General features: G+C 40.9%; 1 protein-coding gene across 5 annotated transcripts in view; it reads right to left on the reverse strand.

The window, feature by feature from the left end:
* adck1 (aarF domain containing kinase 1) overlaps window positions 1-27713 on the reverse strand; it is a 115221-nt gene that overhangs the window by 40236 nt on the left and 47272 nt on the right. For all 5 annotated transcript variants that reach the window (XM_005477718.4, XM_019349057.2, XM_005477719.4 and 2 more), the window contains 4 exons: window positions 17709-17912; window positions 3988-4146; window positions 2943-3101; window positions 869-985 (listed from right to left, as the gene is read on the reverse strand). In XM_005477718.4, coding sequence (XP_005477775.1) covers window positions 869-985; window positions 2943-3101; window positions 3988-4146; window positions 17709-17912 — 639 coding nt within the window. The remainder of the gene's footprint in view (window positions 1-868; window positions 986-2942; window positions 3102-3987; window positions 4147-17708; window positions 17913-27713) is intronic.

Genomic DNA, 27713 nt, shown 5'->3' on the forward strand with positions numbered 1-27713 from the left:
GAGCAAAACTTCCTTACAATTTGTGCTACATGTACTTGCTTTTATAAGCCCAGTAACATAACAAAAGACATACAAATTTACAGACATATATACTTGTATAAACATACTTGTGCACCCACACATACATATACACACATCCCTATTGTGAAAATAATGGGTGATTAAAGCCTCCTCCCTGTACTTTGCAAAAACCATATTTTTGAACCACTTTTAAACGGCGTCATGCTGGGACGTTGCCTCAGTTCTTCACTGTTTCACAGCTTCACTCCACACACAGAGATGGTTCCTGGAGTACTGATATCCAAGATGGCGCTCGCCAGAGGTCGACGTTGCGGAGCTCTCTGAGTCAAGTTACTTCTGTGTTTAATGCTTTTTGCTACTAAAACAGTTGTGCGTAAATAAAAATACTGGTAGCCGCCAGTGCTACCCCTTAGATGCACCAATAGTATTAATTTAAAGATCCTAGGTGGTACCTTTCTCAATTTATTGTGTTCACAAGATTTTCAGATAATTTGGCCTCTGACATTGACTCTGAGGTTAAAGTCACTGGGATTCAAACATCTCCGAGACTTTTAGTAGACGCACTTATTGTATCAGTTTGAAAATGCTAAGTGACTTCCTTCATGAGTGTTTGGATTCACATTAATGGGTGTCCACAGCGCCCTCCCACCCAGGTGGTGATGACAGTACCCATCAGCCTTTTACAGCTGAGGGGTGAAAAGATGACACACAGGATGTCAGGACACGTCCTGTGTAGATACAGACGGGTGGGAGGGGGGGACAACCGTCACACACAGCTCACACCTGCATGACCTTGAATATCAGTCAGTAAGCTATTAACCATTAACCATCAGAGTGCAGGCAGTACCTCGTTGACATTGATGCCATGTGCCTGCATGTAATCCCTGTCATTGACTTGGCCCCCGTCTGCAAACTCCATGGTCAGGATTCTCTTGGTGGAGAGATTCCAGTGGATCATGGGAATCTGGACAAAGAGAGATGCAGGTTTGTCCTCTATATCTTTTTTCACATTTACTCACTGTTCAGTCTCCTGTGAAGCTGTTTAGCAGAGGTTCATTAGAAGGATCAGTTCTTATGCTGGTACTATTTTAAATGAAATGAAACAACTGCTTCTAACGGTCTTTTTGAAGGAGTAAATCTAGTGTACTTCAGGTTACTTGGTAACATTCAGTTGAAAATGAGTTAAATTCCACTCATTGCACTTTACATGAGAAAAATGTGAGTAAGAAACATAAAACTCGGCAGAATGACAGGTGAGTCTGTGAAAACAATTAACAATTACATTTGTTATTAGACCATATTTGTGCAAAATCATCTTTTATTCTGCCAAATTTTATATCTCTGTTAAGTTAAATTGAAGCAATAAAAATACTCAATACACCGAGACAAGAAAGAATAAAAAACAAAATAAGAGACATTTCTAACTCTAAGTACATAAAAACTGAACAAAGAAAAGCAAGTCTCAAAAAACAGCACCAGGAAATTAAATGATAACTGACAATGCTAACGGAATACAGAAGAAGCTGACAGGCAGCAAATGGGAACAGGGCTCGAGAGTGCGACCAATTTGGTCGCAAATGCGACCAAAGTTTTCAATGGTGCGACTAAAAAAAAATTTGGTCGCAGCCTGAGAAAGTGTCCTTTCGCCTGTTAGGCAAAGATCAACAGTCCGCAGCCAACACAGGTGGCCTTGAGGAATAGGGCAGAGAGTCTGTTCAAGAACAGTTTCCCGTCTCAAATCTCTGTTTTCTGCATTATCCATTCGCTTATTACCCACCAGTCTACCGTTGTTTACAGCGCTGTCGGCCGCTGTCTTTTTCTTTTCTTTTTTCACTTAAATGACCTCGGACAAGAAAGCCTAATTTCTGCTGTTCAATACTGAAGAAATTTAAACTTCTTAAAATTATGCAAAATTGCAGAATATTTTTAAGGTTATCTGCTATAAAACGCCAGACCAGGAAAATCTCCTTCATGTTTCTGTGTTTTATTCTCAGTTACTTTGACACAAAGGCATCTGCTGTGATGTTCACAATTCTGATGAAGTCTCACATGTATCAGTGCTGATAAATGATCAGAATTATAATATTTCTGACTGTCTGAGGCTAAACTGAATCGAATCAGGACTTTGAGAACCGGAATCGAATGGATTATAGAAATCAGTGATGATACCCAGCCCTAGTGAGCAGCCTAGGCCCGACAGAAGTGGATGTAGCTGTGGGTAATAAGAAAAGATGAAAAGAACTATTGATAACTTTTGTGTTAAGTTAAGGCCTGATCCGTCTGAAATTCATAGCCAGCTCTGACACGGTGCCATCAATCTTTGAATGCTGAAAAAGCAGCAGTGTATCCAGAAAACACATTATATGCTGCAATAAATGCACTGCCCAAGTGTCCCCTCTCCCCACTGCCTTTCAGCAGCAGGCAGCAGCAAACAGGTCGTCAGAGGAGCCGAGATGATGATCAAGTTTAACATTTTCTACAATATTGACAAAGCACTTTAAGCACAAGATTGTTAGTTAATCATTTAGAAATGAATATTGTCTGTATGGACTTCCCCCCCCAAAGAAAGTGCACATGTAAAACTGCGGTGTTAAGCGATGCAGTTGAAAAATTTGAGTGCGCCTAACTTTTTAAAGTTAAGCGCACCGGTGCGCCCATGGCAAAAAGTTAGTCTAGAGCCCTGGGGAAGCTCTCATAGACCATAAAAACTCTGACCTCTGTTAACTGTAAGAATCATATTTTATAAATCAAAGGCCTTAAATTAAAACAGCCTGTATTACATTAAACCCAGCTGTTTAAAGTCAAAGGAGTTTGCAAAGAAAAGCTGTTTAAAATACATGTGTACACAAAACTGTTACTCTGTTACTCTAAAAGGAAGTCTTGGGGAAAGGTTGCATTTTAATGCATGCCCATATCAGTACCTTAAGAAAGCGAAAGTGGGCCAACATGTCGGCCACCTTCTCAGCATTGCGTCCCTCGTTAAGGAAGTCCAGCTCCAGAGGCATGTTTTTCTTAGCCTCCTCCACCAACCACATTAAGGCAAAGTCCGGGAAGAGCCAATGAACCGCCTTCAACAACACCTTCAAATTAAATACATATATTCAAAAAAGAAGAATCAGTCTCACTGTAAGCATAATAAAACAGCAAACATATATACAATGGTACCCTCTCAACATATTAATACATATTATAAGAGTGGCTGATTAGACTGTCCCCGCAAAGATCATTACTAAGCAAATCAAGTGTGAGGACAGAAAATTGCTGTTCAGCAACTCTCTACATCATCGCTTAATGCCGGCACTTAGCTGCGCTTCTGGCTAAAGTGCTATTTGGAACAGCAGACGAGATGAGTTTCATCACTTGTGGAAGAGGCTCTTCTGAGTTCATTAGTCAAGGTTAGAACTGCTCAGCATGTAGAAACAGATGTAAAATGTCTTCTTGTTGCTCTAAAGGAGTGTCGTGAAAATCCGGTAACGTGCATGTGGTTAGAACAACCACGTCACAATACCAGGATCTCAGTACGGGATGAGGGGTGTTTTTCTGGGTGGAATCAGTTGACTAGGCTTTTACAAAATATTCCTTTCTTTCAAAATGTGGTTGAACAGTAAATGGTGAAAAGTCATCTTTTATCATTTTTATCATCTTTTATACCACTTACAGTTTGCGGTGGAATAGTTCATTGTGCAGAAATTTCACAGCTGGACTTGTTGCACAGGTGGCATCCTATCATGGTACCACGCTGGCTAAGCTCCTGAGAACTGCCTATCCTTTCAAAAATGTTCGCCTGGCATGGAAGCGACTGGAACACTTGAATTCAACGATAGCGTTAATGATAAACTTACTAGCTGACAAAGTTGTTGTCAATAAACTGATCATAAGTTTAAATTGATTGATTTGCATTAGGCCAGTGTACAAGCCCCACATTTCCTAACTCATTCAAAAGCAGCTGAACAGACAGAGACTCACTTCCATTACTAGGATGTCGTTGGCGCTTTGTTTCTGGACTTTGGGGTGTTGGATCTTGACCGCCACTGTCTTTCCATCATGTAGCACTGCCTTGTGGACCTGTGCTAAGGAAGCTGCACCCTGAGGCTTCTCTTCAAAGGACAGAAATAAGTCTGACAACTGGAGGAGACAGAGGGGGAATGAGGGATTATGAAGGGAAAGAGGTGAGGAATTAGGAGATGGGAACAACATCAAAGTACACACACACGCACACACACACACGCACACACACACACGCACACCCTGCCTGCTAGCATCTTGCACATCCTCCTGTAATGTACTGGATTGCCTCAGATTGTGTTTTCCCACCTTTGCATCTGATTTTTAACACACTGTCGCCCTGTTTGTTTCACACACTCTGAGAATCAATAAGTGGCCCAATTACAATAAAATCTGCTGAGAAGTTTCCCTCGCAAAAACAAAAAGCAATGGAAACCATAATTGAGTCTGAAATTGGCACAGTTAACTCCATAACCGACTGTAAAGTAAGAACACAAGACAGCTGAGTGGGGAAGTAAAATACTCAGATTACAATGGCTATGAACTGTTTTTAAAACTTTGTGATGACGGTCTACAGCAGGTAAAACACATCAAAATCACAGCTGCTCTTACACTAACACATTATCTTCAAGTCCTTGGGTTGCCTTTTATGTTTAAATGTTTCTGTTAAAATATGTCCATGCTATGAAAATTATATATTTTTGAACAGTTTTGTCAGATAAAAATGCAAATGGGGGTTATGATTATTAAAAGTTTACTAAATTAGTCAGTAAGACAATGAACAGTTGAAGGAATAAAAAAAAGCAGTTGGTAATAAAAGTCCAAAATATCAAAGAATTCTGCACATATTTATACAGGCAGTATTATTAGAATCCATAACATACTTTTTCATTGGTATGCAGATGATACCCAGCTTTATCTACCCATGAAACCAGGTGACACACACCTGTTTACATCACATGAATGCCTTAAAGACATAAAGACCTGGATGAGCGCTAACGTCCTGCTTCCAAATTCAGATCAAACTGTGGTTATTGTATATTAGAAACAATGTGTCCAACCAGATCATTATTATTATTAGAATCATTCTGTGTCACAGTGACAAATTAGTCAATGCATTTATTACTTAGTTTGACAATTGTAGTTTATTATTGTCAGGTTACCCTAAAAACTCCCTGAAACCCCTTCAGTTGCTGCAGTGACCTGCTGAAAGGGACTAGCAGGATGTTTCCCCTCACACTGGCTCATTATTGTCCTCCCAGTTAAAACCAGTATTAAATTTCAAATCCTTCTCCCCTGGGTCTTACATAATCAGGCCCATCTTATCTTAAAGACCTCAGGTCTTCGGGTGACCTCGGGTGTTTAAAAGCAGAGTGGGAGGCACAGCCTTACACTGCATTAGGCCTAGGAGCTTCCCATGATCCATGAGTGTTTCTTCTTCACTCCCCTCTTTTTACTCTCTGTGTGTTTATACACCACTCTGCATTTAATGAACTATTATTCATCTCTGGTTTTCTTCTACATTGTGCCTTTTGTTTCCCTCCCCTCACCCCCAACTGGTCATGGCTGCCCCTCCCTGAGCCTGGATCTGACAGACGACTGTTGCTGTGATTTGGTGATATATTAAGTAAAACTGAATTAAAATCTGAATTCAATTCAGTTCAACGAAAGACTCTAGTTTGAAAACAGCTTGTCCTTCCTTAAAGTCTAGCTTTTATCATTAAGGCATGAGAGTAAGGAAGTCCTCCTGTGTGCTGTGACATATGAGGTTCAGTCATGAGTGATTCAGGGTTCAGTTCACTAACCTGTAACTTCGGAGGTGCTGAAAAGGATTTTTCTGAAGAAAAAAACTTTATGTGTGATTGTTAAAAACCTCATCTTAATCATCTGATTGTCAGCTTTGGGAGAACAAACATATTGTAGCACAGGGTTAGGGCTACTCTGTCAAACTATTTTACAAGGTGTTTGTAACGTTTAGCAAGAGCAATACTGATGCTATGAGGTTTTCATTAAAACTTTGAATCAATTAGGCCTTGAGCTGAAAATGAACCCTGGGGAATAAAACGGCATCATCAGTTTGTTTTGCAAATAATTTTTTAAATTATGTAAAATAAAGTTGCACAAACCTGTGGCGCTTTTTCAAATTCTTCTGTATTTAGTTGTGATTCACACAGATTTATATTCTGTTGACTGTTAAGTTTAATACTGCTCACATACGCTGAACATGACACTGCATTCACAGGGGAAGAGAAATTTAACAATCAGAAGAACTGAGACTTGTATGTTTAATATATGATTCATAATATATGTTTTTTCATATCATACAGATGTTAATATTTGCTGTATGTGTGACGATGTTTGTGCAAAGTTTCACTGGGTACACACAGACGTTACAATCATTATAGGAAGATTATTACATATGAGAACATCTTTGTTAATTGACTGTTAGTCACTTTCCAGCTGAATAAAATCTACAGCAGCCAAGAGCGATCATCATACTCCAACATATGAAACACAATTAAATTAAGAGACATTTCACACAATTTGTAAATGAAACTTTTTTCCAGGGACGCAAAAAAAAAAAAAACCCTGTGAGGAAATTTTACTGTAACTAAGATTTTATTCAGACATTTGATTTACTTTAAAATCAGTGAAGTTCTCACACAAAGGGACTCACCCTGAACAGAAGGTCATACTGGTGTCTACATGTATTTGTCTTTAGGGACAGAGGGGGACAGGGGCTTTAAATGTAACAAGCTTTAAGGCTGGAAGAGCAGTCGATAAATGCAGCACATTTAACTATGTTTATAATTCAGAGAAGCGTTTCTGCAGTGGGAACAAAAGCAAATTTAACCCGTTTCAACACACATTTCCACTCTATCTATGATCAGACTCAAAGTGTGATTGGCATTCTGACTGATCAATGCCTGCCTGATTGTCAGTAATCAGTAACTGTCTGTTCAGCGTGGCCCAACTAAGAACTGATACAAGGCTGGTGAGTCCTGCAGGTGTGTGAATATTAGAGAAAGTGCTTATATGAATGGGTGAAGAGTGCAGGCTGGGACTGTATAAGTATTACCACCCTCATCTACCACAGTATCATATTTGGCAGGCTTACATTGATATTTTAACTTCACTGGGACAATTGCCCTGCTTTCTTTCCTAGTGAAACATGAAAAGAGACTAATTTGAACATGATGTTGGCCCATCGGGTGCAGGCTGACCGGGAGGCATGTGGAAGATGCCATAGGACAATGAATTATGCATGCAGCATGAGACTCTGTGTGGGAACAACAGAGTTATTCATTATGCAAATATGTTAAATGGAATGAAATTGTCTTTGCTTACCAATGTCTGCCCACTATGAGAATGAGCATCCAGTGGGATCTGACATGCAAAGAGAGCCTTCACGGGTTAAGTAAACGTGTAATTTCTAGATGAACCTGTCACTTTAGGGAGCTGTGAAAAATCTGAGGAATCCCAGTGAAATTTAAACATCTGCGATTCTTAAAATTTACATTATTGTAAAAACGATGTTGAAAAAAGGCTTGACAGTAAGAGTCCAACTCTTTATCACTGTACAGCTTCTGTAATCAGCGTCCTGTTTGCAGCCTCTGATTCATGTACTCTCCTACACACTCACTACTTAATCTCAGCTGTGTTGTTAATAAACATGGTAATGTGTGCATGTGGGGCCTGCTCCCACAGGGCAGACCCACAGTGACATACGTTCCCTGAAATGAGTTGTGGCACAAATAAAATGGCCCCTGAGGTCTCCCAGTTAAATGGCAACACACTGGTGTCTGTATCTGTAGTAAGGTGGTCATTTTTCTCCATGGCAGCGCGCCACGGGCCCAGCTGGAGGAGGTGACATAAATCATTACAGTGCAGAAGAGAAGAAATAAAAACAGATTACTTAGCAAAGGAAAAGAAGTGAAAGGCTCAGCTCTAAAAACTGTAATATCCTCCTCCTACTGTCTTAATGCAACGCAGATGTAACACATGAACAATACGACGTATACACACTGTCCTTTCACTTTTTATCCCACCAATGTGTAAAGCAGCAGCTACACATAATGTTTAAGGTGAAAGGTCTTCTTGCATCGTATTCAGTCCACTTGACCTTGTAAATGCCAGTTTGACAGCTTAGACCACAGAGTTTGTTTTTAATGGACACTACTGCATAACATTAGCTTTAGTGACGACTGGACACGACAACCAGATTATGTTAAATGTGAGGATTTTATTTCCTCGCTTGGTGAAAAATGGTGACGCCTTGTTTCAGTTATTAAGATGTTGGAGTGCACCTGTGATCACTACAAGGTCAAAACTGTTACAGTTACAGTTTTTAAAACATTTTGTGCCAGTATAGAGCGTGACATCATCGGGTTGGTTGGTCGGTTGTGATCAATAGACTCTCATTAGTTAATAACTTGGGGGGAAAACAGGGACACTGAGTCTAACTTTTGTGCTGCCCCTCGTTATAAAAATAATTTTTATGTTAAGAAACCCAGGATAGACTGTCCACTTTCACCCTGTGTCTCTTTAGCGGCCAGTGGTGCTTCATTGTTTGGCTAAAATGAATGAAATAGGAAAATCCACCTGTTGCCATAATGTTTGTGTTTGTAAAGCACTTTATAAATGAGAACAGTGCAGAGGAGAGCCTGTCTGAGTCAGGTGACAGCTTCTTCCATCTATGATAGGGTTACAGTCTCTGTGGTGTACATTAGGCTTTATACATAGGGCTGTGCAATACGACCAAAATCTCATATCCCAATATAAGACATTTATCATCCCGACAACGATATATATCACACAAATTTTACATTTTCTCTAAATTCTGTGAATCTCGGGCAACTCGACTTGCATTAAGTGTTTTCATCTGGGCGACGTGTACCTGGAGTCGAGTGTTACATAAGTTAAAACGGCCACAATTTTCTTTGTGAGTATTTATTACCAGAGATGGGCAGTAACGCGTTACTGTAATCTGATTACTTTTTTCAAGTAACGAGTAATGTAAGGGATTACTATTGCAAAAACGGTAATTAGATTACCGTTGCTTTCAAGTAGGAACGCTGCGTTACTGCGTTACTAAAACCATGATTTTTTGCGAGAATGTCTCATGACAGTGACGTAAGCGAGTGCGACGATTGTGACAACAGCTGTCTGCAGATCAACAATGGATAATATATCGAGTGCGGGAGAGAGTATGAGCGTGCAGCGTTTAAAGCGTGGAAGTACTGACCTTACTTTGAGTTTGATTCCATAAAAAGTGACAAAAACATTAGTGTCCACTGTTCACTGCGTGGGAAGAAAACTTCTTTTTACAGCGAAAAAAACCCCTAAACTTCCAAGCAAGCACCGAGTGCGCTACGACGTAATGTGAAATTCAAAGAGAAACTCGCGGATTCTTCCACTGACCGCTGCGGCACACCTGCACCAGGGTAAACCTCCGCCTACCCCAGTCCTGCTTTATAGGTGAAAATAGAGCAACAGGACCGCTAGTCTTTGATTTTATTTATTTTCTGCTGTGTTTTACTTGCATCTATTTGAAAGAGTGAGTGTAAACACAAAAAAAATATTTTATTTTATGTGCTGGAATGTGCAGAAAATAGGTTTAAATGTTAAACAAATTTCTTCCAGTCAGAGAATGTTGCATATAATTTAATTTTTGCTTGATGCATAAAGTTAAAAGATTAAAACTAATAAAACAAGTTTTAAAAAGAGACTTTTCCATTTGATTACATTTTGTATGATGGATTATGCAGAAAAAGTAGAATTGGGCTGAAAGATCTATCGCTTTATCACCTATTCAGGTTGTAAATCGTGTTTTTAAAAAGTAACTAAGTAACTAAGTAATTAATTACTTTTGAAAATAAGTAATCAGTAAAGTAACGGGATTACTTTTTTGGGGAGGTAATCAGTAATTAGTTACTGATTACTTTTTTCAAGTAACTTGACCAACACTGTTTATTACACAGCCTGTTCTAAGCTTTATTTTTTAGCACCTGGGGTCCGTTCTCCGTACCTCGCTAAGTAAGTTAGCTGGATTTGATTGTTGACGATCTCGCGTGATCTTGGATCGTTCGGTTCTCCGAAGCTCATCCGGGACTTGCTGTCATAGCAACAGATCCGTAAGCGTAAACCTGCTTGGGAGCAGGCTTACTTTATGTAAACAGGATTAGATCGCGGCCACTCAGGTATGTCCGCTGCAGTTATACGAAAGCAACAGCGATATTTCGCCACTGTTTTACCATAAATAAATATTATCAATGTAACTAAAGATAATGCAGTATTTGATTCTTTCATTGATTTCATACAGATACATACAGGTCATTTCCTAAAAAAAGGGAAATGTACTAGTAATCATTCTATTTCATGTATTTGATTATTTCAGATGTAATTCATATTTTAGAGTAGTAATAGTAAAACACTTCGTGTAATCAAGATGAGAGACCACGGCTATAAAAGCGAAGGTGGATTTGGGAAGTCTGTCGCAGCCATGTCCTGTCCGTTTGTACGCGAGCAAGGAAGGTGCAAGATTGATAAGGAGAGTTTTCAGAATTCAGCGGATATTGCGGGATAGACGGGATCCTTTAGCTCAGCGCGACGGTGTGCTCATAGAGAGATATCGATTCTCCCATGAGGGTATTATTTACTTAACACTCTCTCTCTCTCTCTCTCTCTCTATATATAGATATATATGTATCTCCCAACTTACTGTGCATGCTTCAGTCACCCCTTGCATGGGAACAGGTAAAAGTGATGGAGTGTTATGTAAAACTACACACAAAAAAACCCACAATGTCAATAAATGTCACAGTACAAAAAGGGGTGTGACGAGGGGGTGCAGGACCACCACCTGTCTTTATTTGCTCTGCCCTTTTCTTGGTTGCTGTTATAAACAAACAAACAGATTATTCCAGGGTCTCTTGTCATAGACTAAAAGCAATATAAGTGATAAATATTACCATTCTGTGGAATATTCTTATATTTCACTTTTACTTGTTCCCATGTTCTAGTGGGTCCTGTTGTGGCTCTAATGTGAAAGAGGATATAATGTAATCAGGGGCGATTCTAGGATCAGAGCTTTGGGGGTGCTGAGCACCCAGAGAGCTGCCCAGCCAGGCAAGATAAACTTTACACGTCACGATGAGACTTCTTCCCTGTCTCTGTCAGTCCCTGCATCCTTAAATGTCTCCAGTTGTCCTGAGTTCCCTCTGACTGTCTCCTTGGTGCATTTAAACCCCTGTTCCTCCCTGTCCTCATCGTCTGTTGTCTTCGTCTCCGTTATCAGTCATCATAATTTACCATCTCTGTGCAAGTCTGCAAATTTCTTTATTAAATCATAAGATTCTTAAATTCAACAAGTCTCTCTGTGCCTGGGTCCTCGTCACAAAACATGACATCAATGTTTTGTACATTTTAACACAATTTAATCCCACATTTGAGAAAGAAAGGCAAAACACTTTTTTTGAAAAGTCTGTAACAAAACCATCAAATCTGATAAAGGTTATTTAAATGCTGCAAAAGAAGAATGGATTGGGATAAAAAAAAATACATATCCTAACCTTAATTACTGGGGGAGAATAATGAATGATGCTCATAGTGAGTAAGAAGTAAACTGAGTGCATTTGGACAGAGATTCACTTTTAATGTGTGTGTATAATATAATACAGATACATAAAAATACTCCCAAAACAGAATAAATTATTACAAATAAAAATCTTTACTGCAGATACTAATTTGACTAATTTAATAATACTAATTTTGTGTTGTAAGATTTATGAGTTTCATGCTTTCATAGTGGTGCTTGGGAGAGCTTGACATTTTTCTCAGGTGGTACACACTGTAAAAAGTTTGAGAAACACTGATAAGTGTATGTGTGCTTTTGGAAAACATTTAAAGCTGCAATACAGAATCTTTGAAACAAGCTTAAAACATTTTTAGAATATAAACAGAGCATCTGCTTCTCTTTACAGCTCCTCACTCCACCAGGGCTGTTTGGCACTTTCTGATACTGTACTGCGACAGTCATACAGACAACTGGACAGTCCAAAAGTTGGCCCACCTATTACTGGCTGAGGTTTTAGTAGAGTTGTGGCTGAACCACATAAAAATATATCATTAATTTTAATCTCCCCAATCAATGATAATGTTGGAATGTTGTTAAAGAGGGTCAAAAATGTTTCAACCCAGTTTGTTTTGCAGCTTCTGTATAGCAGCTTTAATATAGGGAGGACACAACTTCCTGACTGTGTGAGTAAAATCAGGTTTTTTCTCTTTGTCAGTTTAATAGTTTCTGTTTTGTTCCCTGTCTGTTTTCTTACCTGCTTCTTCCTGACCATGTACTTTCTCCTGACGTTCCCTCTTTCCTCTCTCCCTCTTTGGACTGACAATCATACACAAATAGATTGGATTCAATTAGATGAAAAATTACATTAATATGAAAAAATACTATTAAGATCACTAACAAAAAGTCCTCTCTCAGTGTACTTTCAACCAAAAGGCAAATAACCAAACCACATGAACATCTAATAAAAGATATAAATATTGAAACACTGATCCAACATTATCCTTTATTGATGGATCATTTGTTTTTACACTTTTACCTGAATGTTGCTCCTTTTTTTGAAAAAACTTCCTTATATCCCTTATGAACCTGGCTGTCTCTCTGTACACAAACACACACACACACACACACACACACACACACACACACACAACCGTAGTTTTAAGGTTAATGGGCATCCAGTCAGTTAGCTAGTTAGTATCCATTTCAAACAGGACAGTGGTAACAACAGTAGGCTACGGACAATTTTTAGTTTTAGATTTTAAATATGCTATATAAATTTCAATGGGAGCAACAGGACGGTCAAATGTCGCTGATTTTACTACAGAGCAGGACGGATTGTAGGGCAGCAAACATTGTCGGAAAACATGTTTTCAACACTGCAGGTTACCTGGTGTAATGTTTTTCAGCTAAAAAGAAACATGGCCTGACTGCTACCTAACTATATAAAGAGTAACTGAAGGTTAAATGCAGCTAATATGTCCTGTTTTAAGCCAGGCACTTACACCTCCGCTCCGCTGCGTCTGCTGCCGCTCTGGCAGCAACAGAGCTAGAGCCAGAGTAAGGGAGAGCCGAGCTGGAACAAACCATTTTGGGAGGGGGGGTGTTATCTATACTTTTGTTGTTAAAATGTTATGTTTCAACCAAGTACTGTATGGTTTTTATATTTTTAGCAGTGTGTCACACAGACAGCAAATATTGTCCAAAAAAAGTAAGAAATCTTTGGGGGTGCTTTGATTCATTTTGGGGGTGCTGAAGCACCCCCAAAAATGGGCTAAAATCGCCCCTGAATGTAATATAATAAATTACTTACGAGTTTAATTTGTCAGCACCTTTCTGCCAGCCCTCTCTCCTTGCTTTTGCAGCCTTTGCAGTGTTCCCTTGCGTTTTAATTAAACTCTGAAACTCCTGAAATCCCTCAATCAAGAGTTCTTGCTCTGCTGCCGAAAAATACTGAGCGCGCTCCTTCGACATCTTCGCCGACCAGTCACAGGGTTGCCGATCAATGTTTCTACTATCGATGCGTAGCCCCTTTTAAGCCACCCAGTGATCTCAGATTACTTCATCCAGCTATACTAATCGTCAACAACAGGTGTGTTCGGAGAACCGGATTAGCGAGCTCAAGGTTAGCGCGATGATTTGATCTTGGATGTAGTAAGCGAGGTACGAAGAACGGACCCCTGAAGGCTCTTTTTACCTTCCCGTCCGTAAACACTCTGCATACTATTTCATGCGAGTCCGTTTATTTTGAAAAATCTCAACAGGATCTTCAGCTTTATTGTGTTTATGTGGAAAATAAACAAGCGGACGGCGGAGCCATGCGATGGTTTTACCGTCGTTGTTGCTAACGACAGCGCATAAAAACAGTCGACTGTCCGTCTGTAGTGTGGTTATATTAAATATAAGAGAAAGAGAGAACTTTAAGAAATTCTACAGTGACCATCAAAACCATGAAAAAATATTGCCATAAACAGTTTATTTTGCGACACCACGACACAAGCAATAGCGTAAAATGAAACGATAGACGTTTTTATATCGTGATTTGATATATATCGTTATATCGAACAGCCCTATTTATACATAGTGTTTTATGTCCATTTAATACCACATTAAAAAACTATCAGCTTACTAAAGCTTATTCATAAGAATACCAAATATACAGTTTATTAAAAAAAATACAAATGATCAAGACCACCTTACTTTAATGTAATCTCAGTTTTTAATACTGTAAGTAACATTAGTCACTAAGTTAATCGTATATGGTATAAATTAATAACTACAAAGAGATGACTCTAAATATAACTACAGCAGCTGCTAATATGTGGCTTTAAATCCAAACATGCTATTACAATCAGCTGTTTTAAGCCAACATGGATGTGAGGCAAGCCAAAAGGTGGCTAAAGTTGGCAGCTGGAGCCCTACTTCTTTTTTCTTTATCCATGGAGGCAGCAGTCTGCCACCTACTGGTGGCTACCAAATGATAACATGACCTCTGCTGTAGAATAAGGTGTTCTTGGGCATTTTGGAAAGCACTGACAAACTTTAGTTGTTACAGTTATTATCAGCTGTCAGCTCCGGTTGTTGTTGTTCAAGATGTAGTTATTGTGTTTGTTGTAGTTGTAGTAGTACATACAGAGTAAAAGAACATATTGTGCAGGTCTAGCAGTTTTACTCTAGAGGGAAATGGCAATCAAAAACAAGGCAACATTCCTCACATGCATGCACAGCGACTGTTACATCCCCCAGGAGGATGTCTCTTCTCCCTACTAACCCTTTGTTTTGTCCAGGCTCCACCTCCTGTCCTGATTGGATGCTGCGCAGAGTCTGGCTAATTGGTAATCAGCAGAGCACTATTTAAGGCCTGTGGCGCTGTGCTTCTGTGCCCTCTGGCCATTTTTGGTTGCCATACCTGTGCAGGCTTGCATGCCTTTGTACCTTGTATGAGCATTGTTGTTTTCATGTTCAGACTGCTGTAGGGGAGAGCTGCCTTTTGCTTTGACACCCTGTTTTCTCCTGTTTATGTGTTGTTAGGTAGGTTATGGTTATAGGTTGTATATTTTGTTTCTTTGGAGTTAGGTAAGTTTCTTTTATTTCTACATCAGGGATGTTTTGTTTGTTATGTTGGCCTTGGCTCTCCCTGATGTTACACCTCAGTCTGAACCCAAATCTTATCACCAGCATTAAATAAACCTTCTACACTTACCATCTTGGCTCCTCCTTCACTATCCACCTTTCAGAGGGCCCGGTGGCGCCAGTGTCCGGCAGCCTCGCCTCTGTCAGTGTGCCCCTGGGTGACTGTGGCTACAACGTAGCTTGCCATCACCAGTGTGTGAATGGGTGAATGACTGGATATGTAAAGCGCTTTGGGGTCCTTAGGGACTAGAGAAGCGCTATATAAATACAGGCCATTTACCATTTACCATTTATGTTCGTCCCTTCAACCCCCTAGACTAGCCAGGGGACGTAACAGCGACGATGCACATCTCACCACATATGGTGCTGAAAACAGCAACAGACCACATACTGCTCGTGACTAACCACTTATACATGAGAAAATCCATCTGACATGACAATGCACACATATTTAAAAAGATAAATGTGTAGTCAATCGGAAATGATGGCGAAGCTTCGCTGCTGCCTTCAGAGCTGCTCATCAGCATCACTTCTTCTCCTGCCACTCCAGAAGCGAGGAGGGCTGATTCATTCTGCTACCTTCTTTGTAGACACACAAATTATATTACTATCTTTTCAGCGTTAATGATGCCCTACTCTGGAAGAAATCAAACTGAATGTGGACCTAATTAAAAACATGAACAAGAGAAGACTGATATATCTGAGAGCAAATAGAAAAAAGATAGAAATCAATTCTCCTTTTTTCTGTGGGTTACTGAGAAGGACTGTGGAGTTTACTATGAATATTAAACTAGTTCTCAAATAATGGCTAGCATTACCCATGGTTGTAAATCATTGATATGCATTATTTTGGTATCTACCATTATTGCACCCAGTGTGGTGATTTTTGTGAGTTTTATCATAAAGGTCACAACAATGATTCATTAATGCTGTGTCAGCATAATCCAACCCTAACGTGGTCGCCTAAACAGTCTCTTAATATTTTGTTTCAAATGTAGGAATCGGTCAGCTGAGGAACATCACGTTCATCTACCAAACCCGTTCTTATAGCACATGCACACACAGGAGAAGGGGAAGAGCGATACACTGTATCTAAAAGTATCAGAATAATTGCTTTCCTCCTGCAGTTCTAAAGGGCTGTCATCACCAGCAGTTTGAGAGCAAATGTTGTGCTCCACACTAACAGCAGCATTAACAGCCTCTCGGTTGTCATTTAGCAGTTTTAAACTGATTTATTCGTCCCCACTTCTCAGCTTGCTACGAGAACACGTGCACAGAGACAAACATGCTCTGACTATTACAGTGAAAGAAACTCCAAATAAAAATGATTAAACTACAAACCGAATGAAACGCAAACATAAAGATGTTTTGGTAAAAGTCATTCTTTACTTGAATAAATCTGCTACGATGCTAACAGAGTTCTCTTATCTGACAGCTGGACTCCCTGATTCTGTACTATGACTGTGTTTGTGAATTTTCACATATGTCATTCTCTCCAGTCACCAATGGAAGATATGCAGCTGTCCACAGGTCTCTGAGAAAACGACCCTTAGCTCTCGTCATGTATAACCTCATTAAACACTTTCACTTGTTTGGAGACTTGTTAAAGAAAACATGATGTTCATTTTGTTAAAAAAAAAAAACCCAGAAAAAAACAGACAAACCATCATGCTAACTGATAAGCTGTCAGCCTATGCACTTGCAGTCTGCTTCATTTTGGAGATTCAGTCCTTACTCATCACATCCACACGATAGATATGTGTGATATGGGCACGTTAAGAAAAAGGAAACTGTGTGTCCATTTTGAGAAAAAGTGGAAAAACTGTTTTGAGGGGGAAAAAAGTTGAAATGTGGAAATGTTGCTTCAAGCCAAACAACTGCCACGGCTCCTCTCTAAAATGCCTCGAGTAGATATTGGGTGGCTTCAAAACACCAAGATGAAAACCAAGAACAAAACACTTTATAGAGACTTCTAACAGTGGGCGAGGTCACTGAGGCTACATCAGTCTTTTATATAAAATTCTGTTCTCAGACTTTTAATCTTTTTCAAAAAAGTATCCAGAGAAATAAGTTTCTCTCTAAGAGTGAGAGACACCCATAAATGTAGATCAGCCATCATCTTTAACTCATGTGTCATTTATAGTCACCCTCACTACGGGGACCATGGGTTTTGTCAGCCATCTGTGCTTTCTGTTCACTTGAATGAAATAAAATTTGACATGATAAGTGAGGCTATCGTTCAGATGTTTTCAAATGTTCCATTGTTAATATGTCTGTTTTTACATTTATGTCTAGATTGGAAATTAGGGTGAAATCCCTGTTGTTGGGATGCCTTATTATGAGAGGTGAAGCATACAGCATAATGTTAAAACTCTTATTAAAAACAGACACAAACACAGACAATTAAGACAGGCTCGTGTGAAGTTCATCCCTACAACAATTTTTCCTACAGTAGATCAAGTTGATCTGCTCTTACTTCCTTCCCAAGGTCTTCTCTGATAACCTGCTGGATCTCCTCCATGCTGCTCTCAGGAGCTCGGCTGTGGAGCACCTTTAACGTAGATGTGTACTCCTCGGGCAACAGGTAGTCCAGAGCACCAAGGTGCTGGCCCACTTTGATGAAAGTGCCCCGGTTGGCACAGCACAAGTCTCGAAGACGCTCTGCCGATCGCCTGTGCACCTGCAGGAGGTGACAGAAAACAATCATGACAGTTGATTAAAATGTATCAAGGTTGTTACAGAAATGAAGACTTTCAGGGACAATGAAAGACTAAAACTCTGACTTGGAAAATGGAGCTAAACACTGTTCGATGTGTGGCATGGCACTTAGTCCCAGTGCTTTAAAATGTTACTGTACCAGTAAACTTGTTAAAGAGACGAGGTAAAGGGTTGAAGTGTTTCTTTGGGAGCGCTGACAAACTGGAGATCATGGCAAGTTGACAACTGTGGCACAGCAGAGCAGACAAACTATTCCTTTTGTACATGTTGTCATTGTTATGTTGAAACAGGAACAGCACAAAAAGCTATCGAGTACATTTTTGTTTTACTGCTGGGTGGTAATTTGAATAATGACATGAAGTGTTTACATAAAATCCTGATATTTGTAAAAAATATATTAAAACATTCAGCTGTTCAATCATTAATTTACATGACAATGGTGTTCAGCATAAAGTATGACTTATTTCTATCAATCCTTTACAAATTTCTACTTACAAAAAGCACACACACAACCACAGAGAGAATCTACTGCAAAATAAATAAATCTACTGATGATCTCTTTGCTGAAAATGCAACAAATCAAATTTATGATACAGGTCGGAGGTCTGTGCCTGAGATGGACTACATTAGGACTCCATTACTACTTTAGTTCACTGAGCTTTGTGGGTATTCGTTTATTCACAGCTGTCGTAAGGTCCCACCGTAGGACTTCAGTCAGGTCAAGGTCTGAACAGTAAGTTTTTGTCTGTCCCCCCAGTTTTTGACTTCTGCTGTTATTTATCACTCCCTTGTCTCTTTTTTTTTTTCTTCATTGTACATTACCCAGATTCTTTTCACCTGTGCCTCCTTTTCCCTAGCTCCCTTATTGCCCTCTAGTGTGGATATAGGGCATCTTCCCCTCAATCCTTGTCAGAGCGTCTGTTTTTGCTCCTCGTGTCACACAGTCTGATTTATTACTGTATGGATTTCAACAGTGTTTAGTGTCTTTTAATGTCATGTATCTCATTTAGACGTCTAGGAAACTTCAAACTGCATGGTACAAGGAACAGCTGTGACTGGCACCACTGTGTGGTACCGTGATGTGATACCAATTGTCCACGTAAAATCACAGAGCAGGTCAGTGGATGCATAGTGTGCAGAGTCATTCACTACAGATCTGCAAACTTCATGAGGCCTTGAGATTAGCTCTATAACAGTGCACAGACAGCTTCATGACATGAGTTTTCATGGCTGAGTAGTTGCATCCAAGCTGTACAAGGCAATGCAGTGGTGTAAAGCACGCCACAACTGGACTCTAGTGTAAACACGTTCTCTCAAGTGACGAATGATGGTTCTCTGTCTGGTGATGGACAAGTCAGAGTTTGGAGGTTGCCAGATGTGGTGTTTTTCAGGAGATGGGTCCTGCCCCTTAGTTCCAGTGAAAGGAACACGCAATGCTGCAGCACAAATGCGCTTCTGGAAGGATGGTCAAAAATTCCCATAAACTTGCTATTACAGCTGCCAAAGGTGAGCTGACAATTAAAACCTTAGGAATAAATAACAGGATGTCACTCATGTTCATATACTTGTGAAGGCAGATGCGCAAATATTTTTGGCCACATAGTGCATTTAATTCTTGTTTACAGGCTTCAGAGTCAGAGATTCGTGTTTTGGTTTTGCTTCTGAAAGAAAAATGAACCAATGTCAACACACAGGTCCTGCAAAAATAACAGGAATCATATTATTACAATGTATCTTGAAACTGCAGCTAAAATATAACAAAACAGTTACGAACAAACAGAATACAATATACATGTTTATAAAATCTAAATGAAAAATAGCAATAAAAACAAATGACACCCTAAGCATCTTCTGTGCTTTGGTCTCTCCGTGTCTGCATATCTGTGCTGGCAGTCCTGTCCCGTCTGTCCCATTTGAACCAGCTGGAAGTGATAATGCTTATAGAGCTCGTCTCCTGAGGCCAGTGCAAATAAAAAGGCGTGAAATTAGCTCCCCTTAACCTCTCTAACCTCCAGCAGACACACACGAAAACACTCCAGGGCGCACACACATACACCCACGCAGCATGCTCCCATAGGACCATTTGACATGAGTGTCATCTGGACGATGATGACAAAGCAATGACAGGAACAAGTCACCAGAGATTACCAGATGAGTCTTTCTGCTTAGCCATGCACCAGGACGCCTTTTTATAACAACCGCTATCACCAGAGTCACACTGTTAATGCAGTGTTTCAAAAATACTAAGTTTGTATTTATACATTTTATTTATATACACTGCTTATTCTGCATGACTTTCATACTAAAATCAGTACAACTTATATCAATATAGCACAACAGCAGCACTTATACAATGTAAATTTATATCCAAGACTATACGCTGTAAAAAGCTTTTAGTTCTAATATTTGGAGATAAGTAATAAAAAGAAGACGTTTTGGGGGAAATGCTGCTTTCAAATGTAGCCACATAATAGAGAGGTTGAAAAACGAAAAAATTAAAAACAAAAAGCTTCATGCCATTAAAGAATTAGAAAATAAACCAAATTGTTTTAAATGAAAGACTGTTATTGAACATCAGAAATTTTAAAAAATTCAATTTCTAAATTTTAACCTTTTTCCTATGGCTTCAGTGAGAAATGATTTCTTATGTTTTAATAAGGCTGCAACGATTCATTGAGTTATTGGAATAACTGGATTATATTATCAGAAATCCTCGATGCGGATTGTTTCCTTAGATGCTGACGCACCTGTGAAACGCCATGGCAGACCCGGAGACATTCTCGTGCTTTGCAGCAGGCTTTATTGAGACACACTGTTTACACACAACGGCCGCAGCTCTCCCGCTGCCAGCCGTACTCACATCAACACAACAAACCCCCAACCACAGGCCCCAGTGCGATACTTAAGTCGGCGGGGCATGATTGCGGATGCCGTTCAGGTGCGTCCGCCTCCCTGCACGGCACCGCAGGCCACGCCCCACCACGCCCCGCCACAGCATCATGTTGTCGCTCAGTTTTCAAACTGAAACACTAAAAACACTGAATGTGACGCTGTCACAGTTTAACTCTGAGCCGGGTCCGTCACCATCTCCTCTCCGCCTCTTTGTAGAGAAAGAAAACTTTTTTTAGCGCTAGAAATATAAAATGTAAAACTTTTACTTGGAAAAAGCTCCTTCATCAAAGCACCTGATCAACAAACTCTGACATGAAGAGAAGCGAACGTTGTAGCTGCTCTATCAGTAATGAAAGTTGTATGCAGTTATTAAAACAATGCATTTCTAAATTGTAAACCAAAGAGCAGTTCATTTTAAAATACCTCTCATTTGAATATTTATTAATGCTTATTAATGTTTTTGTCCAATTACATGGTTAAACGATGGAATAATCAATTATTTTTGTTCATCAAATAATCAGGAATAATCTTAAGTAACACAGACGGCCTTGGCCATACAACGAGCGATTATGCTTAAACCAAAGGCCTACTTTGAGCCAGGGAAAAAAAGCAAAAACAGAAATCAGGTTACTTAACAGTTCAGAGAAAGGTGTGACTCAATGTAACACAACCACTCAAAGTTTACTTTTATTGTCTTTTTAAATTTGTGGTACTTTTTTTTGCACAGATCATCCAGATTTGCTTGGTTATAAGGATCATTTCTGTGTAGATGAACAAAATATTGTAACAAAAGAAAACAACCTTTAACTTGACCTGATGAAGAAAAAGCCGTATAAATAAAGCTGCATATGAACAAACCTTTAAGGCCCTCCTAAAGAAATCCTTGACCTTTGACTCATACAGTGAGTGAATCCAGTTCCTCTGTTATCCTCAGGGGCATCTGTTGCCCTCTGACAGAGAAGGGTCACAGCAGATCAACAGTGATCGCCTTTGTCCTGTGACAAAACATTTCTACTCTAGGGTTACAATACCGCCATCCACAGGACACGAGGTACTTAACTGATTTAATGAATCACAGGCTACAGTTATCAATAAAACAAATAATATCAAGGAGAGCTCCAGAGACAAAGAGCACTGAAAAACTGAAGTACTTTGTCACCTGTGTGTAGTTTGGTCTTTAAATACTACTGAAGAAAATACAGATAGCTGTCTGTTTGTTTGTGTTTTTAAAACAGACAACGTCCACATCTACTCGGGTGTAAATAGCTTAATAAATGAAATCATCATTTTAAAGCTGTATTTTGTATTTACCCAGGTTATCTTTGTCTAATAGTAGAATTTGTTTGATGATCTGAAACATTTAAGGTGAAATCAGGACGCGGGTAAATACTTTTTCACAGCTTGAATAGGTTCCTGACCTCCATGACCCGAAGCTGATTTAGCTGTTAAGAAAATGGATGGACTGAAGAAAGAGAGCAAAAATATCCAATGTGCATTATTCATAATCTTCATATCGTTGCTACAACAAAACAGAGATGACATACTGCTCTTTTATTTCCGTCTGGTCAACAGTCTTCAAACAGCTTAGACGGTTGTCGCAAAATATGTTTGGAACCTAATTTCGAGGTTCGTCAGAATGAAACCGTGGCGTCAGTTTGCCACTTACTGCCTAATTATCAGATCGATCTTCTCTCCTCTCACTCGCCTCCCTTCCAGTAATCGGGAGCCTTGTGGGATGCTGGCAAACTCACAGCTTGAGGATGACATCACCATGGTAATGCTCCTCTGACAGCCTGAGGGAAATGCTGCTCTGGGATAGGCTGATGCTCACCACCGCCCACGATCTACACAAATGTGCAGTCCCACCAAATGGACCAGTTAGCAAATTAGATGCATTAGTTCATCTGTGGTACAGACCAGAGCCACAGGAGCTGAGTGTAGAATGCATTTATGTATCTCTATGCTCATCCTCTTCACACAGTTGGTGAGGACAGAAAATAAAGGCTGGAAAACCATGTCTGTTTGTGTGAGCTTAGGAGGGCGGTGTGTTAATGGATAAAAGGATTAGACAATGAGGGAAGAATGGAGGGATAAGCAGAAGTGAGATGGGAGTAAAGAAAGGTGATAAAAAAAGGAGGCACAGGAAGATGCTGAACTAACAGCAGCAGCGTCTTTGAATCTGTGACGATTTCAGAGTCTCTTAAACATGTATATTTACCTATACCTGTCCACTGCAGTGGCATTGAACTAGTGGTTCAGGAAATATTTATAGTATAATAATCCACTGTATACACCAAAAAAAAAAGTCTTCAAGGGGAGACAGAGAGGTGTTTGGATTGAGAAATATAAAAAATGCTTAATTCATCCTAAGCATGTCTGCTCTGCAAATTTATTATAATTAACTAAAATAAAAACTTATGTTATGGCTACAACCCTGGTTGTCCAATTAGCACAAGTAGTTGTCTCATTATAAAGAGACCTCCAGCGTGGCCTTATCAGAACCACAAACACCATTATGGCACCAGCAGGCCAAGTGCCATAATGGATAAGGGTAAGTGGTCATTCTGTCTAAACCTGGAGCTTTGTCCATGTCAATCTGCAGCGCAAAGACTGAACATAAGGTATGGAGCTGTTTTTGCTCTTCAGGGGCGAAAGGCAGACAATAAAAGGCAGCCGACAGTCTTCCCTTCCTTTTCCAGATATCCAGAAAATATTACCCAGAAATATCTGCCAGGTGCACCTTAATCGGTGAGAAGGCCTTATCAGAGACCGAAGAAATGATATAATCACTACAACAGAGCACTGAAATGCAATAGCCTGTGATTCTGAACGCTAATTTTCAAATACATGCAACTTCATACAAACAGACGATGCTCCAGCATAATGAATAGTGTTGGTAATACTATGAAAGAGCCCATCTGTGCTCGGGCTGAGCCATTCATGGGCCGGTTCTATAGAATTAGCAAGAAAACAGCAGGTAAAATAAGTATTAAACACATGACCAATTGCCCAAGGAAATACATTTCTAAAATTCTCACCAGATGTTGCTAACAATCCATCTAACCTACATGTGCAAAGACATCAAATCATAGATTTCCACAAATTAAGTGTAATAATGAGAAATGACACAGGGAAAACGTATTGAACACATGAAGAAATTGAGGTGTAAAAAGCCAGGGGAAGTCATGACACCAGTTGAAACCTTTTAGTAATTAGAGAGCAATCTTGCGACTTCGTGCAAATTCATATCAGCTAGTTCAGTCTCAAATGACGACCTATAAAAAGGTGTGTCATTGCCAAGGTGTTGTACAAGAAACATCTTATGATGGATAGAATAAGACCTTCACAACCTTAATATTGGAAAAACTACTGCTGACACTACTAAAGGTTCTGATGAGCAATGTTGGACATCTACGGTTTGATTTCTTTGCATGTATGAATTGGACGGGATGTTACTGACATCTGGTGAGATTTATCAATAGCACTTTTTATATATATATATATATATATATATATATATATATATATATACATACATACATACACACACACACACACACACACACACACACATATATATATATGTATATATATATATATAGACTAGCAAGCTGATCTACAATACGGCAGCAGTGATCAGTGAGATGCTTGGCTACAAGTTGAACAGCCACAAGGGGCAGTACCCTCCATGGAGAAGGAGGCTGGAGGCTAAAATCAAGGTAGCACGGAGGGAGGTCAGCCAACTATCGGAGTTGCAGAAAGGCACAATGAAGAAGGTGCCTAAGAAGTACAGCAAGCTGTCCATACCTGAGGCCTTGGAAACTGCCAAGCAAAGACTCACAGCCTTGGCCAGCCGCTTGAGGAGGTACACCAGAGAGATAGAAGGCAGGAGAATAAACCAGCTGTTCTCCACAGAACCAGCAAAGGTGTACTCTCAGTGGCAAGGGAACAATAACAGAACAGCACCACCAAGGCTGGAGACGGAGCAATACTGGAAGAGCATATGGGAGAAGGACGCAACCCATAACGGCAATGCTCAGTGGCTAGTGGATCTGAGGGCAGACCATAGCAACCTCCCTGAACAAGGTCCAGTAACCATCACGGTGGCAGACATCCAAGAAAGGGTCTCTAGCATGAAGAGTTGGACAGCACCAGGGCCCGACATGGTTCACGCCTACTGGCTGAAGAAGCTGACTGCACTCCACGAGCGTCTGGCAGCACAAATGAACCAGCTGCTAGTTGACGAGAGACACCCGGAATGGCTAACCGAAGGTCGGACGGTCCTGATCCCCAAGGACCCCAAGAAGGGACCGGTCCCATCCAACTACCGACCAATAACCTGCCTCAGCACCACGTGGAAGCTCCTGTCAGGCATCATATCGGCTAAGATGAACAGGCAATACATGAGCGGGGCACAGAAAGGGATTGGCAAGAATACCAGAGGTGCAAAACACCAGCTACTGGTAGACAGAACAGTCAGCCGAGACTGCAAGACCAGGCTGACCAACCTGTGCACAGCCTGGATTGATTACAAGAAGGCCTATGACTCAATGCCCCACAGCTGGATACTGGAATGCCTAGAATTGTACAAGATCAACAGGACCCTAAGAGCCTTCATCAGGAACTCAATGGGGATGTGGCGTACAACACTAGAGGCCAACTCCAAGCTCATAGCACAAGTCACCATCAAGTGCGGGATCTACCAAGGAGATGCTCTGTCCCCACTGCTGTTCTGCATAGGCCTGAACCCCCTCAGTGAGATCATTAACAAGACTGGCTACGGATACCGACTACGGAACGGAGCAGTTGTCAGCCACCTCCTGTACATGGATGACATCAAGCTGTATGCCAAGAGTGAACGAGACATCGATTCACTGATCCACACTACCAGGCTATACAGCAATGACATTGGAATGTCGTTTGGACTGGAGAAGTGTAGTCGGATGATAACAAAGAGAGGGAAGGTAGTCAGAACTGAGGGGATCGAGCTACCCAGAAGGCAACATTGCAGACATAGAGGACAGTTACAAGTACCTGGGGATCCCACAGGCGAATGGGAACCATGAAGAGGCCGCTAGGAAAGCTGCAACCTCCAAGTACCTGCAGAGGGTCAGGCAAGTCCTGAGGAGTCAGCTGAACGGTAAGAACAAGATCCGGGCTATCAACACCTTCGCCCTGCTCGTGATCAGGTACCCAGCTGGTATAATAAGTTGGTCAAAGGAGGAGATAGAAGCCACTGACATAAAGACAAGAAAGCTCCTTACCATGCATGGAGGGTTTCACCCCAAGTCCAGCACCCTGAGGCTGTACGCTAAGCAGAAGGAAGGGGGCCGGGGACTGGTGAGTGTCAGAACCACAGTCCAGGATGAGACAACGAACATCCAAGAATATATTGGGAAGATGGCCCCAACTGACCGAGTGCTCAGTGAATACCTCAGGCAGCAGAAGCCCAAGAAAGAGGAGGGAGACGAGGAACCATCATGGAAGGACAGGCCCCTGCACGGTATGTACCACCGGCAGATAGAGGAGGTGGCTGATATCCAGAAATCCTACCAGTGGCTGGACAAAGCTGGACTGAAAGACAGCACAGAGGCACTAATCATGGCAGCACAGGAACAAGCTCTGAGTACAAGATCCATAGAGGCTGGGGTCTATCACACCAGGCAAGACCCCAGGTGCAGGCTATGTAAAGATGCCCCAGAGACAATCCAGCATATAACAGCAGGGTGCAAGATGCTAGCAGGCATGGCACACATGGAACGCCATAACCAAGTGGCCGGCATAGTGTACAGAAACATCTGTGCCGAATATGGCCTGGAAGTTCCGAGGTCAAAATGGGAGATGCCCCCAAGGGTGGTGGAGAATGACCGAGCTAAGATCCTGTGGGACTTCCAGATACAGACGGACAAAATGGTGGTGGCTAACCAACTGGACATAGTGGTGGTAGACAAACAGAAGAAGACGGCCGCAGTGATCGATGTAGCGGTTCCGAATGACAGCAACATCAGAAAGAAGGAACACAAGAAGGTGGAGAAATACCAAGGGCTCAGAGAAGAGCTCGAGAGGATGTGGAGGGTGAAGGTAACGGTGGTCCCCGTGGTAATCGGAGCACTAGGTGCGGTGACTCCCAAGCTAGGCGAGTGGCTCCAGCAGATCCCGGGAACAACATCGGAGATCTCTGTCCAGAAGAGCGCAGTCCTGGGAACAGCTAAGATACTGCGCAGGACCCTCAAGCTCCCAGGCCTCTGGTAGAGGACCCGAGCTTGAAGGATAAACCGCCTGCAGGGGCGTGCTGGGTGTTGGTTTATACATATATATATATACATATATATATACACACACACACACACACACACACATATACATATATACATAGTTAGAAAAAATACTTACTTTACCCACTGTATTTACCCCTCTACCAAACAAAGGAGGTCTCTGCCTACTGTCAATGGTCACAGAATTGAGGGAAGGAGGGCCACTGAGGGAAATAATTCTGTATGCCACTGTGTGTAACCTAGGGGACCTCCTGCTTGTCTGCTGATGTATGCAACAACTGTAGAATTTTCTTACCTGACTAATACATGATTACCTTTCAGCCAAGGGAGGAAATGTTTTAGCAACAGATGAATTGCCAGCATTTCCAGACAGTTTATGTGGTTAGAGCACATCTGTGGGCCCCATCTCTCACCCCAGACCATAAGACAGGAATCAACAGAGACCACTTTCCTGACTAAATCTGTCATCAAGGTAATGCCCTGAATCAAGAAACCTGGTTTCTTTCACTGGTAAACAAGGCAAATAAGGATTTTGTGGAGACCCTTACTGCCCAGTAAGGCCACATGGCACCAAACCCTTCCACATACAGGTCTCC

The sequence above is a fragment of the Oreochromis niloticus genome, linkage group LG19 (assembly GCF_001858045.2).
Source record: "Oreochromis niloticus isolate F11D_XX linkage group LG19, O_niloticus_UMD_NMBU, whole genome shotgun sequence".
NCBI lineage: Eukaryota > Metazoa > Chordata > Actinopteri > Cichliformes > Cichlidae > Oreochromis > Oreochromis niloticus.